Source organism: Sabethes cyaneus, chromosome 3, assembly GCF_943734655.1.
Source record: "Sabethes cyaneus chromosome 3, idSabCyanKW18_F2, whole genome shotgun sequence".
In the NCBI taxonomy this organism is placed as follows: domain Eukaryota; kingdom Metazoa; phylum Arthropoda; class Insecta; order Diptera; family Culicidae; genus Sabethes; species Sabethes cyaneus.
In genome coordinates this window covers 191726835-191740145 of record NC_071355.1, presented here as the reverse complement: position 1 = coordinate 191740145, position 13311 = coordinate 191726835, and the positions used below count along the sequence as shown (strand labels likewise).

General features: G+C 41.9%; 1 protein-coding gene across 1 annotated transcript; it reads left to right on the top strand.

The window, feature by feature from the left end:
* The first annotated feature begins 582 nt into the window (after nucleotides 1–582).
* On the top strand, nucleotides 583–13147 carry LOC128739163 (HEAT repeat-containing protein 1 homolog). The gene is made up of 5 exons (XM_053834586.1): nucleotides 583–676; nucleotides 739–1911; nucleotides 1973–3372; nucleotides 9315–12828; nucleotides 12891–13147. The coding sequence occupies exons 2-5, from the start codon at nucleotides 746–748 to the stop codon at nucleotides 13081–13083; spliced, it is 6273 nt and encodes a 2090-aa protein (XP_053690561.1). The 5' UTR covers nucleotides 583–676; nucleotides 739–745; the 3' UTR covers nucleotides 13084–13147.
* The last annotated feature ends 164 nt before the right edge of the window (nucleotides 13148–13311 follow it).

Here is a 13311-nt window from a genome sequence, read left to right as displayed (position 1 = left end):
GGAATTCCCCTTCTTTCGTCAAAAAGCGCCACTTTGACCAAAACGGAGACACCCAACTAAGCCTAAATTTGAAATGACGGTTTTATCGGTACGATGAATGGAAAACGAGTGTTATGTCTGTTTGTCTGTGGCTTAAGTGAACATTTGAAATGATCGTTTTTATTGGTGATGGAATGAGGCTTCAGTGTTACGTCTGTTAGTCTGTGGTAAATATATAATCGATTGTTTGCCTTAGTTCATCAAATAGGTCAAATAGTAAAATACTCAAGTTATTTGGTCGTTCTTCAAATTCAAACTTGTACAGGTAGTTCTGGCATCGCTGTTCTGAAAATGTAAACAGTGAGAGAAACGTCAAACTTCATCCTCCTCCCTCCTCAGTCCTCATTCTCATTGGCCTTGCCAGCGTTGAAAGAGATTTCGTATAGGCTGCTCGCACTTACAGGAAATCTCGTGCCGAAAGCCGAACTGTCAACGCGTGAGTGTTGACAAAAGCAAAAATACTTCCCTTTCTTTTTTTCTCACGCAAAACCCTGAACAATATCAGCAACGCTGGCAAGGCCAATATTCATTCAAAGTTTGATTTCGCAGCGGTTCGCACGTGTTAAGCCTAGTTTAGGTTTTGTGAAGTATAGTTTGAATTTATCATAAATTAATCTACAAAAAAGTGCTTAAATTGGTAAGCATTGTATACGCAGAAATCCAGTCTAATATTAAAATTGGCAATAACATCTTTTCTAGCTTCAAAATGACCACCGGTTTGCAAGCGCAGCTGCAGCGGCTTGCAGCACCACAAACTTCGATTCTATACGACAGTCGCAAGAAGTTTTCGATTCTGTTCAAGGATGGTGAAGCCGCTAACAAGGATCGTGAAGTAATCTACGATATCGGTGTCAGCGGGCTGGGAGAACTGATTCAGCTAAATTCAAGTTTTGCCTATTTCGAGGATACGTTGTTTGACAAAACGTCAATCGGTTTGCAGCGAGCAGTGGAAAATAAGGAATTGAATCAAAAGTTAGATGCTAACATAAGAAAGTTTTTCTTCCATTTGTCGCCCTACTTTATGCTGCGACCTGCTCACAAATGTTTGGAGTGGCTTATCCGGCGGTTTCACATTAACGAGTACAATCGAGAGGATTTCGTCAACCTGATTCTGCCTTATCACGAGACAATAATCTTCGTTCGATGTGTGCAAACTCTTACAATTTCTGGCGACAAAGATCCATTCTACTGGTTGAACGGTGTAAAGAAGAAGGGTGTTCCCCTGTCGAAAAAGGCGATTATTAATCATGCCTCTGGGCGGCTGGGATTTCTCAGTACCTATGGAAAGTTTCTGGTACAGGCGGTGAATGAGTTGGACAATAAGGCCAACGTCTTGCAGGCCATGATTGCCTTCTACTGTACGACGACTATTGGTGTGCTGGATGGATTAGAGACGGTCGGGGAAGATTTCGTCGCCGCTATACTGCGCACGCTGGTGAAAGGAATTAGTTCAAAGGCGGTTGATTTTACCGCAGCCAGTTATATGACGATCGGTCATTTGGTTACTAAGGCTACCCTGGCTCGTAAGACTCTGGAATCGTTGCTGGTTAGGTTGTGCAACGGAATGCACCTTTCGCTCGTGGGCAATGCTGTCATGCTGATGGTGCTGATTGTTCAAACTCAGAAGGAGCAGCTGGGAGAACTTTCGGACGATGTTGTCGGTTCCATTTTGGCCACCAAATGGTTAACACAAACGTTGGCCGCAGTGAAAAAGGAAGGAGTCAGTGTAATTGTACTGATTGAAGTTTTGCTGGAGAACTGCTTGCGAAAGATTTGCCGGCAGCAAGCGGATTTGGAATTGTGTAAAAAGTTTTGCGAAGAATTGTTGCAGGAAGTGACACTGAACGAGGAGGAATCAGAAGTCATTATTCAGTACGTATAATATTTAAAAAATTAGAAAAAGGTTTTTATTCATAGATGTTGTTTTCCGCAGATGCATTCTGGATTCGTATTTTCGCAAAGTGGAAAAAGCTCCAGCTTCCAGTGTCAGTTCAAGCGACGATAAAGCCTCCGAAGTGATTAGTTTAGATTCAGAAGACGAAGATTTTGAACGGAAAGACGATAACGTTACCCGTTGGTATTCGGATTTTCTGCGGCAGCTGGAAATTCAGTACCCAAATGCATTTGATCGAACTGTGAAGCGGGTTATGAAAGGCCAAGGAAACTTTTCTCAGAACAAACGGAACGCGTTGCGAAATGTGCTTGGCTTTCTGATGCGAGTATCTTGTGATGAAATGGAAACGAATGTATTTGAAAATTTGTTCCATTACGATGTTGACCGTAGAACGGATGCCGTTCGTTATTTGGTGGATAATTTCCAAAGCATAAGTCTGAAGAATGAAGGAAGTATGGACTTAGTTAGCGATAGCATTTACGAACGCTTAGAGGATGATAAGCCCGAAGTAGTAGCGGAGGTGCTCAAGTTGAAAGTTGTAGATTTAGTGCAGCTAATTGGAAAAGACCGGCTAATTGAAAAACTCTCCAAAATTAGTTTGAAATGCCTTCGATATATGGACAGGTGGGAGTCTGTAACGCCGGAAGTGATCAAACTGCTAACCAACAGAATAGTTTACGAGAAGACTAATGTAAACAAGATCATTATTGCATTGTATCCTTTCCTGTTCCCACCGGAGGGTGATGTTCTGGGCGAGAAAATTGCCATGCTTGTCTTGAGCACAGAATTTTCCAAAAAATACAATATTTTAATGCTTTCAACAAATCAGATGGAGAACATAGATTGTAACTCAATTTTGAATACACTAGAGGAAATAGTTGGAACTGGGCAACACTTTCACGCCATCCAGGTTTGCTTCAATGTGTTGCTAGTGACCTCGTCACTACCACCCAATGCTTCCGTCAAGTTGGCCACTCGAGTGTTTCGGTTTGCTAATCGTCTGCTGAGTGGAAAGTTTAAATATGCTCCGTCGTCCAGCTTGAAATGCCTGAAATCCAATCGTTTGCCGATGGATATTCATGTAATCATCAGTGGTTATCTGATAGAACGTGTGCAATTTGACACGCAGAATGTGAATCTTTCCAACCAGACAGAATCGTTTAGCTTGCAATTGAAGGTGTATCAACTGCTTGTCGAGAAGTACTTTGAAATGAAAGATGAACACGGTGAAATCAAAAAGGTCTACGGAAAGGAGTTGAGTAAATTTTTGAAGAAGCTGTATCCGGTTGTCGAAGATAGGATTGAATTTTTAACGCGCTTTTATACTGCACATTTGATTGAAACCGAATCGTCGGAGGGTGATAATAAATCAACTGTCATTGGACCGGAGCTGCAGATTAGAACGTTCCAGCTGCTGAATGCAATGATCGTGCAAACTGGTGAGTAATAAACTTTTTTCTCATAATTTAACACCACCGCGAAAAAACTCAAATCTGGTGCTTAAATGTTCCAGCATCTTTCAGTTGCTTGGATTTTTAGGATAGATGAATAAGGTGACTGATTTGAGTAATTATCAATCTTACGTTGGCTCTCTGTTTGTATGCATTAGTGATGTTGCCCTCAAAACGGGGAATTGGGATAGTTAGCTGTATCGTTGACAAACGTTTAAAGTTTGAAGCGGTACAATGTTACAAATCGAGTGATAAGCAAACGATGCCTACTTCTACACGAGCGAGTGTAAGTTGTTCCACTAACGAGAGCGTACGAAATGTGTAGTGTTGTGTATGCATAAATCCTGCTGCTTATACACTGGCGACTGCACAACATCGTAACGTCTTTCTGCACAACCCACTCACGAAGCAAGCCAATGCCAAGCGTGAGCGCGAGCGGCACATCAAGGTGTGTGCATACAGATTGCTTTTTCTTTTCTTCTTCATCCTACGTACGCCCTCGCTTACACACACGGATAAGAGTGCGGGCCCTCGTGAGCGATGTGGTATCAACTACTGGGTTGTAATGACGAGCGAAAGCGACACTCGCAAAAACTCGTCGCAGTGCTTGTAAAAATAAGAAAGGCAGTGCTCATGCAAGTGTGTTGGTTAGAACGGATTGGATTTTCGGAAGTGATGAGGGAATAAATTGAACCGTTTGGCAATTTCTAAAAACTAAACTGTATTGCTGCTCGACTGCTTTCCTCGACATAGAAGTAAGGCTAGAATTCCGGTTGCTTCCTGTAGTTTTTCTAACTTAACGCTCGTTAACGGATTCGTCATCATATATGTCAACGTGTTTTCGGTCGGACAGTACAACAAACTGATGATATTCGTGATTTTTATGGCTTTGATGAAGTAATATTTCCAGTTAACATGTTTCGATCACTGATCTACTTTCGCATTTTTAACTTGCATAATGCAGCCTTGATTGTTCTCGTGGATGCAGATCAGATGATCAATTGGGCTCCCGAGGTTGTTAAATAGCTAAAGTATCCATTGAAGTTGTTTGCCTACTTCGGCTAGTGCGATGTACTCTGCTTCTCTGAATGTAAGATCTACCCACGATTGCGTCCTTGAAGCCCAACTCACGACTCCGCCACCGAGGAAAATGAGTAAGCTAGAAGTAGACATTCTGTTCCGTCTGTCTCCACTTCCCAGCCCAATCTGCGTCGCTGTAAACCTCTAATGAAGATGATTCAAGCTGCACCACAAAGTTTCGTGTGTGTTTTGGCCTCGTTCCAATCCTTAGCCATTGGTTTGCTGACGGAACGCTGCTAGATTGAGGCGCTAATGCAGATGTCCAGTCGTGAATTCATCGCGATATGCAGCAAACTTCCCACCAGGCCTTGGTAAAAGTTGCTTCTTGGCAGTTTCGTCGAATTCTTGTTTAGCTGATATCCATGACCCATTGGTATTCATGCGACCAAACGGAGTGAATCCAAAGAAACAGCTGAATGTCATCCAACTCAAACTTGAAGGATCGTTTCAGGTGGTTAACCATTACTTGAAAGTTATCCTCGCTGCTGCACGAGAATGTCGTCAACGTAGATGAGAAGGAATGAGCTCTACCCATTAATTCCTAGTCCGAAGGTAGAGGCTTGCAACTGTAGCTGACTAATGAAATGCAGCTTACTTGAAGACGTCGACGATGGTTTTGTTCCACACTTGTGCCGCTTGCTTCATTCCGTACAAACTGCGCTTGAGACGGCATACGTTCGCTTCTACATCCGTAACGCCGCTGGTTTCGTACCCTGGAGTTGTTTCATGTAGATTTCTTCATCCAATCTACCGCACAGGTACGCCGTCTTTATTGCCAAGTGTCACTGTCCATACTGTTTCGGAACGTGACTTGTCAGACTACAAGAGCGAAGACTTCATCAAACTCGGCCCCGTACTTCGTTTTATTTATTTATTTACTATGTCTTCCGAATTAGTACTGTACAGATTTTAATCTATAATAATCGCTTTATGCTAATTTCAAAACGATCTCTGCTTACGTGAAAATCGAAAACTAAAATGATTTAACAAGCTAAAGCATTTCTCCAGCGGATGGTTTTGTCCAAAAACAGTTCTATGCCTTACAACATGGATTATCGAACGTTGGCGCTATCGCGCCGTGGGACGAAAAAGTTTGCTAGTTGCAAGAGGTCTGGGTAATCAATTCGGTTGTTCAGCACGTCAAAAGCAAACATTGTTATGCATATGCATTGTTGGTGCAAAAGTCCAGCCTTATCAGAAGGCATCTTTGTTCGTACGGCGGTAATCTTTAAGGCCCAAATACAATGCATACGGATTTTACTACGTTGCGGATATTTGACAGAAAACCCATGGAAAAACTGTCAAATTGCCGCAACGTAGTAAAATCCGTATGCATTGTGTCTGGGCCTTTACGGTTCGTAATACGCATCGAACAATAAAACTTTGCACTCTTTCAATGCAAGCCATGTGGTGAGGAGCCAGCATTTGAACAGCATATTCGATGATTTGAACAGCGTATTCGAGGTCACATTGAACAAGAGAGCAATATAGTATCTTCAACATGTGCGTTACGGCGGATAAAGCCAAACATGGCAAAAACCTTGGAAGTTGTCGCACTAATGTGTTCGTCGAAACAGAGTTTGCAGTTTATCGTCACTCCCAAGCAGACATTGGGAGTAGCACTATTCTCTTACTGTGTAGCACAAAATCTACCGGGACTGCACAATATATTTTAAAGTGACTAGTAGGCGCCTATTTCTATCAGCAAGAGACTATCGTGTGCTGTGCTTTTCGAGCCAAGGGATAACTGAAAACAGCGTAGGCACATCCAAGTATACAGCACATGCTCTCGCACAGAAATGTCTCTGAGTAGCTCTGCCTTGAAGCACAGTGCTTGGATCTACCACAATAACTGTTATTTCCTTGGATACCACATATGTTGTGGACTTGTACCAGAAAAGAAATAAACACATATATTGTGACACGTTTTTAAATAATTGGACAAATCACATTTTTACTAACGAAGTTGTTAGTGTCCATGCTTGGAACATAGGCCTAGTTCCAAAATTAATCAACACTCACCTATTATAAGGTTTACAATCTATCGACCAAGCTATTGATGGCTGTCATCGGCTGCTTGAAATGCATATTAACAATATAGGAATGTAAGAAATAGGTGCCGGGAGGAAGGAAGCATCACATAGCATGCCTTAAAGGAAGCGGATCTACCAGCCCTGCTGCTCGTCTGGTAATGGATTTTCGCCAATAGCTTGATTAGATATACCATACAATATGTGAGTGTTTACTAGTCTTGGATCAGGTTTTGAATAAACCTGCCCACGATTTAGTAATATAATCCCAGGAGACGTAACCTTCGCAACAATAGAAAGATTTGAGAGATTTTAAAAGGGTTAATGATATCTTCAATCATTAATTGAAGGTTACTTTAACAAGTTCAATCTTAGCTGAAAGCGGAATAATATTTTTATTCTACAAGTTCGTCGACAATCGTTTGTAGCTCAGGATGACGTGTAAGGCATGAACACAGACGACCTAACCCCTAATAAAAACCTTAACTTTTAATATTCTTCGAAGTTTGTAGTAAAGAAAATATGGTTTTAGATTTTGAATAACTTTTATAAATAGTAGAACTAGAGATTCTTAATTTCCAGTTGAAGTTTGCAAAACAAAAAGCTATAAGAAGCACAGTGCATTGCACCGTGCTTGCTATGAGCTTTCCGAACACAGTGCTCACTATGTGCGGGCGCTATTCAAAAGCATGTCTCTCAGTTGTATTCACCATCTCACAATATACACTTGCTCAGGCATAAGCAAAGGAGACATAGACAAACTGCTTAGATACACGTTTGTTTTTTACACGTCTCTGTGCTATATGACGATGTCTGCTCCCAAGTCTTTTATCGATGTAACACGATCCAAACTGAAACCATTTACTGTGTAGTCATAAGGCACCTGCGTCCGTGCTTCTGTAAAACTTATTGTTGTGCACTTTGTTGCGTTCATATCCATGCCATTTAAGACACACCAACTGGCTATTTGGTTAAGGTCTTGCTGTAAAACAGTGCAGTCGACCAACGAGCTAATGGTTCGATAGGTCTTTAAGTCTTTGGTGTACATAAGGTGAAGAGAGTTAATTCGGTAGCTCAAGTCATTCACGAACAGGATGAAAATTAAGGGACAAAGGTGACTACCTTGTGGCACGCCTGATGGTGTTGAAAAACTGTTTGTCTCGACCGACCGATGAAATTACTGATGACCGCTGATATATCCAATTCAACCATAAAATGAGCCAATGAGGAAAACCTAGCTTTTCAAGCTTTTTCAGTGTTAATTCGTCGGGTACTTTATCGAATGCTATCGCTATCCACTTGACATCGCTTCTCCAGACTGGAGTTGAGCACGCTAGTGTATGCCATAAGATTTGTGGTAGTAGAGCACCATCTAAACGATTCTATGAGAAGTCCTGAGCGACCAACCTTATTTTGTACCGGACAACATTTACGGTGACGTCTTCCTTCTTATACAACCACTTGCAATCAACAGGCTTACGGTTCTCGGGCAGATTTACTATCTTTCAAGTGTTATTTTCCATCAACTACAACAACTTTTTGACTTCAGTTGTTTCTTCGTTATCGCATTCGGCCAACGATTGTTTTTCCGCCTCCATGGTAACACGGAATTTCTCCAGCACCAGCACTTTTTACCCTTGTGATTTTTTCATCGGCTAAAGTGACGGTTTTCATGGGGCTTTCGAGGACTTTTTCGAAGAATTGATGTACACGGTACTTGTAGCCGGATGCACCACGATCCATTTAGCATGGCTCAAATGTCCACTCGCCTCGCTTTCGCTTACTCCACTCGCTTACGGAGCTTTTTACTTATAAGCAATCAACTATTCACCCAAGTCTACTTCAGCGCGTAACTTCGCAAACAGCTTTACCGTCGCCGGCTTTGGAGCCTAGTCCTCAACGTACCGCCACAGACCGCTCAGGTCAGCAACATCTCGGCCTTGAACTTCCAAACCGTATAATTGGAGTTGCTTAGCTTCACAATGGACACGTTACTGCCCTCGATGGTTGTTCCTCCCAGAATTTTCGCGATACCGGGAAAAAAATTCAAACAACTCGATACATTGCTACGACAGCAATGAGTTCGATGAGTTCGACTGTTCACTGGTAACCGAAGACAACAACGCTAGTCGCGAGATTGAGAGGCACATTATCAGTGGAAGTCACTATCAGCCCTTACTATCGGACCGAATTGAAATGGTACAGTACAGTTTTATTGGCTTTGACGTCTTCGGAGGGTGACCTTAGAATAACCCACTCCAATTACCAACCCATGAAAAGCGCTGTCGATCTGGATCCCTTGCAAATGCGTCGAGACGTGATCAGAGCAGTCTTCATAGCAGTTTCATTTAATACGTATCAATTTTTTTTCTTGGAAAGTGAGGAAGTGGGCAGACAAAGAATGATAAATTGGATGAACTCGAAAATTCCGATATATAGGCCAAAATATATTGGTTCGTTCAATGGCAGGTGGGGCTCGCACTCGCGCTCTTTCGATTGGTACCCGAATTTTTTACTGACTGAGGCCATTCTTCGGGTAGCAGATAAATTACGAGAGACACTCATTAGAGTTGCAAATTTAGAACCAAATCCTTAAGTAGTATTTTTAAAATTGTAATATTTTTTATTAACATTGCAATTGCAATAAAAATGCTCTTATACATTAATTAGTAACATTTCAAATCAATCATCCTGCATAATATCAACTTTAACCTGATTGCGTACTGAGAATTGCGTATTGTTTTACAAAAGCAACTTATAACCTCAAATATGTAGATACTATTCTTAACTCCTTTTTACCTTTGTTTTCTCTTCCTGCAGGATGCACCATGAGCTTCGATATCTTTCTTAACGTTATGTTGGGTCTAACCTCCGATTCGTCGGTAGTTCGTGAGTGTGCCGTTAACACATTGGAACTCCTGGCAAAGGGGAGAAACGTCAAAAGCAATTCGACGCTCGAAGCGTTTCTTACGACGCTGTTGAAACGTCGCGAAGAGCTGGCAATGGATGGGGAACAGCTTTCGCTGGTGCTCTTCACAATATTTTCCCGTAATAAATCCGGCTCGCTGGAGTACGTGCTGGAGCAACTAATGAAAAACGTTGCCAATTGTCCGCTGTACTTGGCCGCTGGAATTCTGGATATGCTAAAGCTGGTTGATTCTGAGGAGATTTTTGCAAAGGCCGTATTTCGCGGAAATCAAATACTGGACAGGGTCAAGCAGCAAGATCACCTGGGCAATATCTTCGATATTTATGAATCCAGATTTCTTAGACTTCTGGTAGCTAGAATTAACGTGAATCTAGGAATCACCGTTTATGAAAAGTTCCTTCAATTTGGGCTTTCGAGTCATGTGCCGCTGAAAAGTGCAGATGGCAAATATTGCTCTACGGCTATTCTACTGACAGACATCATTGACGAAGAGCTCTTTGGATCCTTATCCGAAATGAATATCGTAAAATTACTTCGAATGATAGTGGACGCAGCTACTACGGCTCAGAATCCTGAAACTGTTGCAGCGGCAGGAAGGTTCTTCAAAAATCAAACACTGGATGGTGGTTGGATGCTGGAAATGTTGGATGCAATGAAAAACCAGCAAAAAAATCAGGGAAAAAATAAAAGGAAATCTGGAGATGTAGCTGTTTTACCTGATTCCGCGAGTTGGAAACGAGGAATAACGCTTCTGGAATTACTCCAGAATAGAAAACGACTGATAAACAGAGCAGCACTAGTTCCAAAGTTATTTGAAATTCTAAAGTTATGTTTGGACTTTGAGGAGCAATCCGGAGTGGAATATGTGAAACAAATGATTTTGTCTTTACTTTTGCATTGTTGTACGGACGCAGCCGCTGCTCCCGAGCAGGAAGCTCTGTCCGGTAGTGCATTCATAGTTGAACTGATAGTTCAGTGCATTCGAGGAACTCAAAATCCTCAAACACATCACCATGCGCTGCTACTGCTAGCACACGTGGCACACCTTGTACCCGATCAGGTGTTGCAAAATATGATGGAAATATTCACCTTCATGGGTTCGTCCGTTGTTCGACATGATGACGTATACAGCATCCAAATCATTTCAAAAATAATCGAAACAATAATACCCACATTGGCAAGTGGCAGAGAGTCCGGCGATGGCCATTCAGATCAAGAACGAGTTGTACCAATTTTAAAAATATTCTCTGACGTTATTCTGGATGTTCCCGAGCACAGACGTGTTCCGTTGTACTCTAAGCTAATCCAAACACTTGGACCGTCCGACTATTTGTGGATGTTCCTAGGAGTTTTGCTCGAGTCGGATGTAATTAAAGGCGGTAAAAAAGCGGAAGAAGAGTCTGAGAAAAGAGCTGGCAAAAAGAAGCACCGAATTGAGCCCGAATACTCACCAAACTTTACCAAACGTCTCGAAATCGCAATGAACATTGTTCGAGAGTTTGAACCATCGGTGATTGTTGAAACTTGCACCCAAATATTGAAATACATTCAACAGCTTCCGGTACAAATTGATACGAAAAAGTCTAGTATGGAGGTTGACGCTATAGACACAGAAATCTTCAGCATTGATAGTCATACGAATAAACAACTGCGGCATTATCGGTATTCCAGCTGTCTATTTGTCGGAACACTCATAAAGTCGACTCACGTGATAAACAAAATCGCACTTCTAAATGAAGAGGAAACTATCGCAATGAAGGTGTGCTATCGTGATTTGATTGTAGGCAGCTTAGCGTACGTCAATGTTGTAGCCAAAATGGTAGATCGTGCCCGCAGTGAAAACGACGACCGGGAAAAAAGTTACTGGGAAATTTCGCTGGTCAGATGTTATGAAATTTTGGAGGGCGTTATTGCTCTGCTGGCACCCGACATGATGATCACCGTATTCAGTGGATTGCTGAAGCATCGAACTTTGTTGATCCGCTTGAAAGTTATTGACATTTTTAACAGGAAACTACAGTACAGTCAAGATTATTTCGATGAAACTCACCATTCGAGGCTTCTCGAGCTACTTAACCCACTGATGCAACTAGTAAAGGAGATTTTTGCCGAAGACAACGTTATTGGGAGTACATCGGCAAGATTTAAAATCGCTCAGGAAACATATTTAACTTTCAAACATCTATCAAAGATCTTAGCTCACTCAAATCCAGCCCCATTTAAACCAATTCTAGCTGGGTGTGTTGAAGAGTTGCATGACTACAAGAAAAATCCAAATCCTCAACTACTGGCGTCGTTAATACTGTGTCTTGGAGAAGTTAGCGTGAATGTTGGTGCTCACTCTATTCCGTTTCTACCAAAGTACGTCCCAATACTTACGAAATTCATTGCTCGTCAAGTACAAGCAGAGGAAACTTTCGATATACTAACCAGCAGCATTGTTACATCAATTCTGAAAATTATCGATGCATTGGCTCGCTTCCTCAGTCCGTACTTGAAAGCAATCATCGTGGGAGTTTCCAAACTGCATGCAAAACTTTCGGGTAAAAATGACCCACGCCTATCGAATGTATCTTCGAGACTGTCTCAAATCTGGGAAAAACTTGCCACTTCAATTCCGCTTCGCGTTCTGCTACCTGCAATCGAAGAAGCGTACGGTGACCTCGTTAATGACGCAGCCTTGGATGCAATTGGACCACTGATGAAACTTTTATCCATTTCATTCGACAACATCCAAACAAGCGAGTTCAATTCGATGCAGTCAGAGCTGTCGGATTTCTTTTTATCCGCACTGCAGTTCCGATGTGATAATTCATCCAGCAATAAATTTCTTCCACATTCGATTGATATTGCCGAAGAACACGTGATTAAAGCTTTTGTTGTACTGATTTTAAAGCTATCGGAAAGTACCTTCCGCCCGCTCTATTATAAGGTATTTGAATGGGCCAACCGTGAATCGTCTAGTAACGACCGTGCCATCACATTCTTCAACCTATCCAGTCATGTGGCGGACGCGTTGAAGCATCTGTTCGTTCTATTCGCAAGCGAGCTGATAACAAATGCTGCTAAACTACTGGAAGCCACAAATTCCAGCAAAACATCGGAAGAACCGTACTTCGCAGAACCGAAGAAAAATGTAACCCTTGTAAGATACATCCTGCGCACATTGCTGAGTGTTTTCGTGAACGACAATCAAAATTTTATAAATTCAATACGCTTTGATACGCTTCTTCAACCAATTGTCGATCAACTGGAAAACGCGACCGTATTCGAAGATGAGGAAGTACGTCGACTGGTGGTTGACTGTTTGGCCCAGCTAGCGGTGGCCGTTGCCGATGACACTCTTTGGCGACAGCTCAACCATCAGGTGCTGCTCAAAACAAGAAATAATGATTCGGAAGTGAGGTATGTAATCATAAAAATTAATATTTTTGCTGGTGTCTAATTTGATCCCTTTTCTTTAACAGGTTGTTTGCCCTGGAAGCCTGCAAGCAGATTGCGCTAAAGATCGGAGAAAATTTTGCTCCGCTACTGCCGGAAAGCATTCCATTTTTGGCCGAACTGCTCGAGGATGAGAACGAAACGGTGGAAAAGGCTGTAAAGAAGACGATCCGGGAAATCGAAAAAGTCACTGGAGAACCACTGCATAAATACATGTAATGCGGGTGGTAGTTGCAGTAGGCTTTGGGTAACAAACGAGTTTCGATTAGAAGTGGCAATGTTTCGTTCAAAATGTTGAAAATATACCTTAAATTTCAAGTCGTTTTTGGGTTATTGGAAAGCTCGATGACGAAGAAAAACATATCGAAACAGTTTTCGGTCACTAAAATGTAAGTATGATCTACCTACGTTTATTCGTGAGGATCTCAGTTTTAAACTATGTATTTC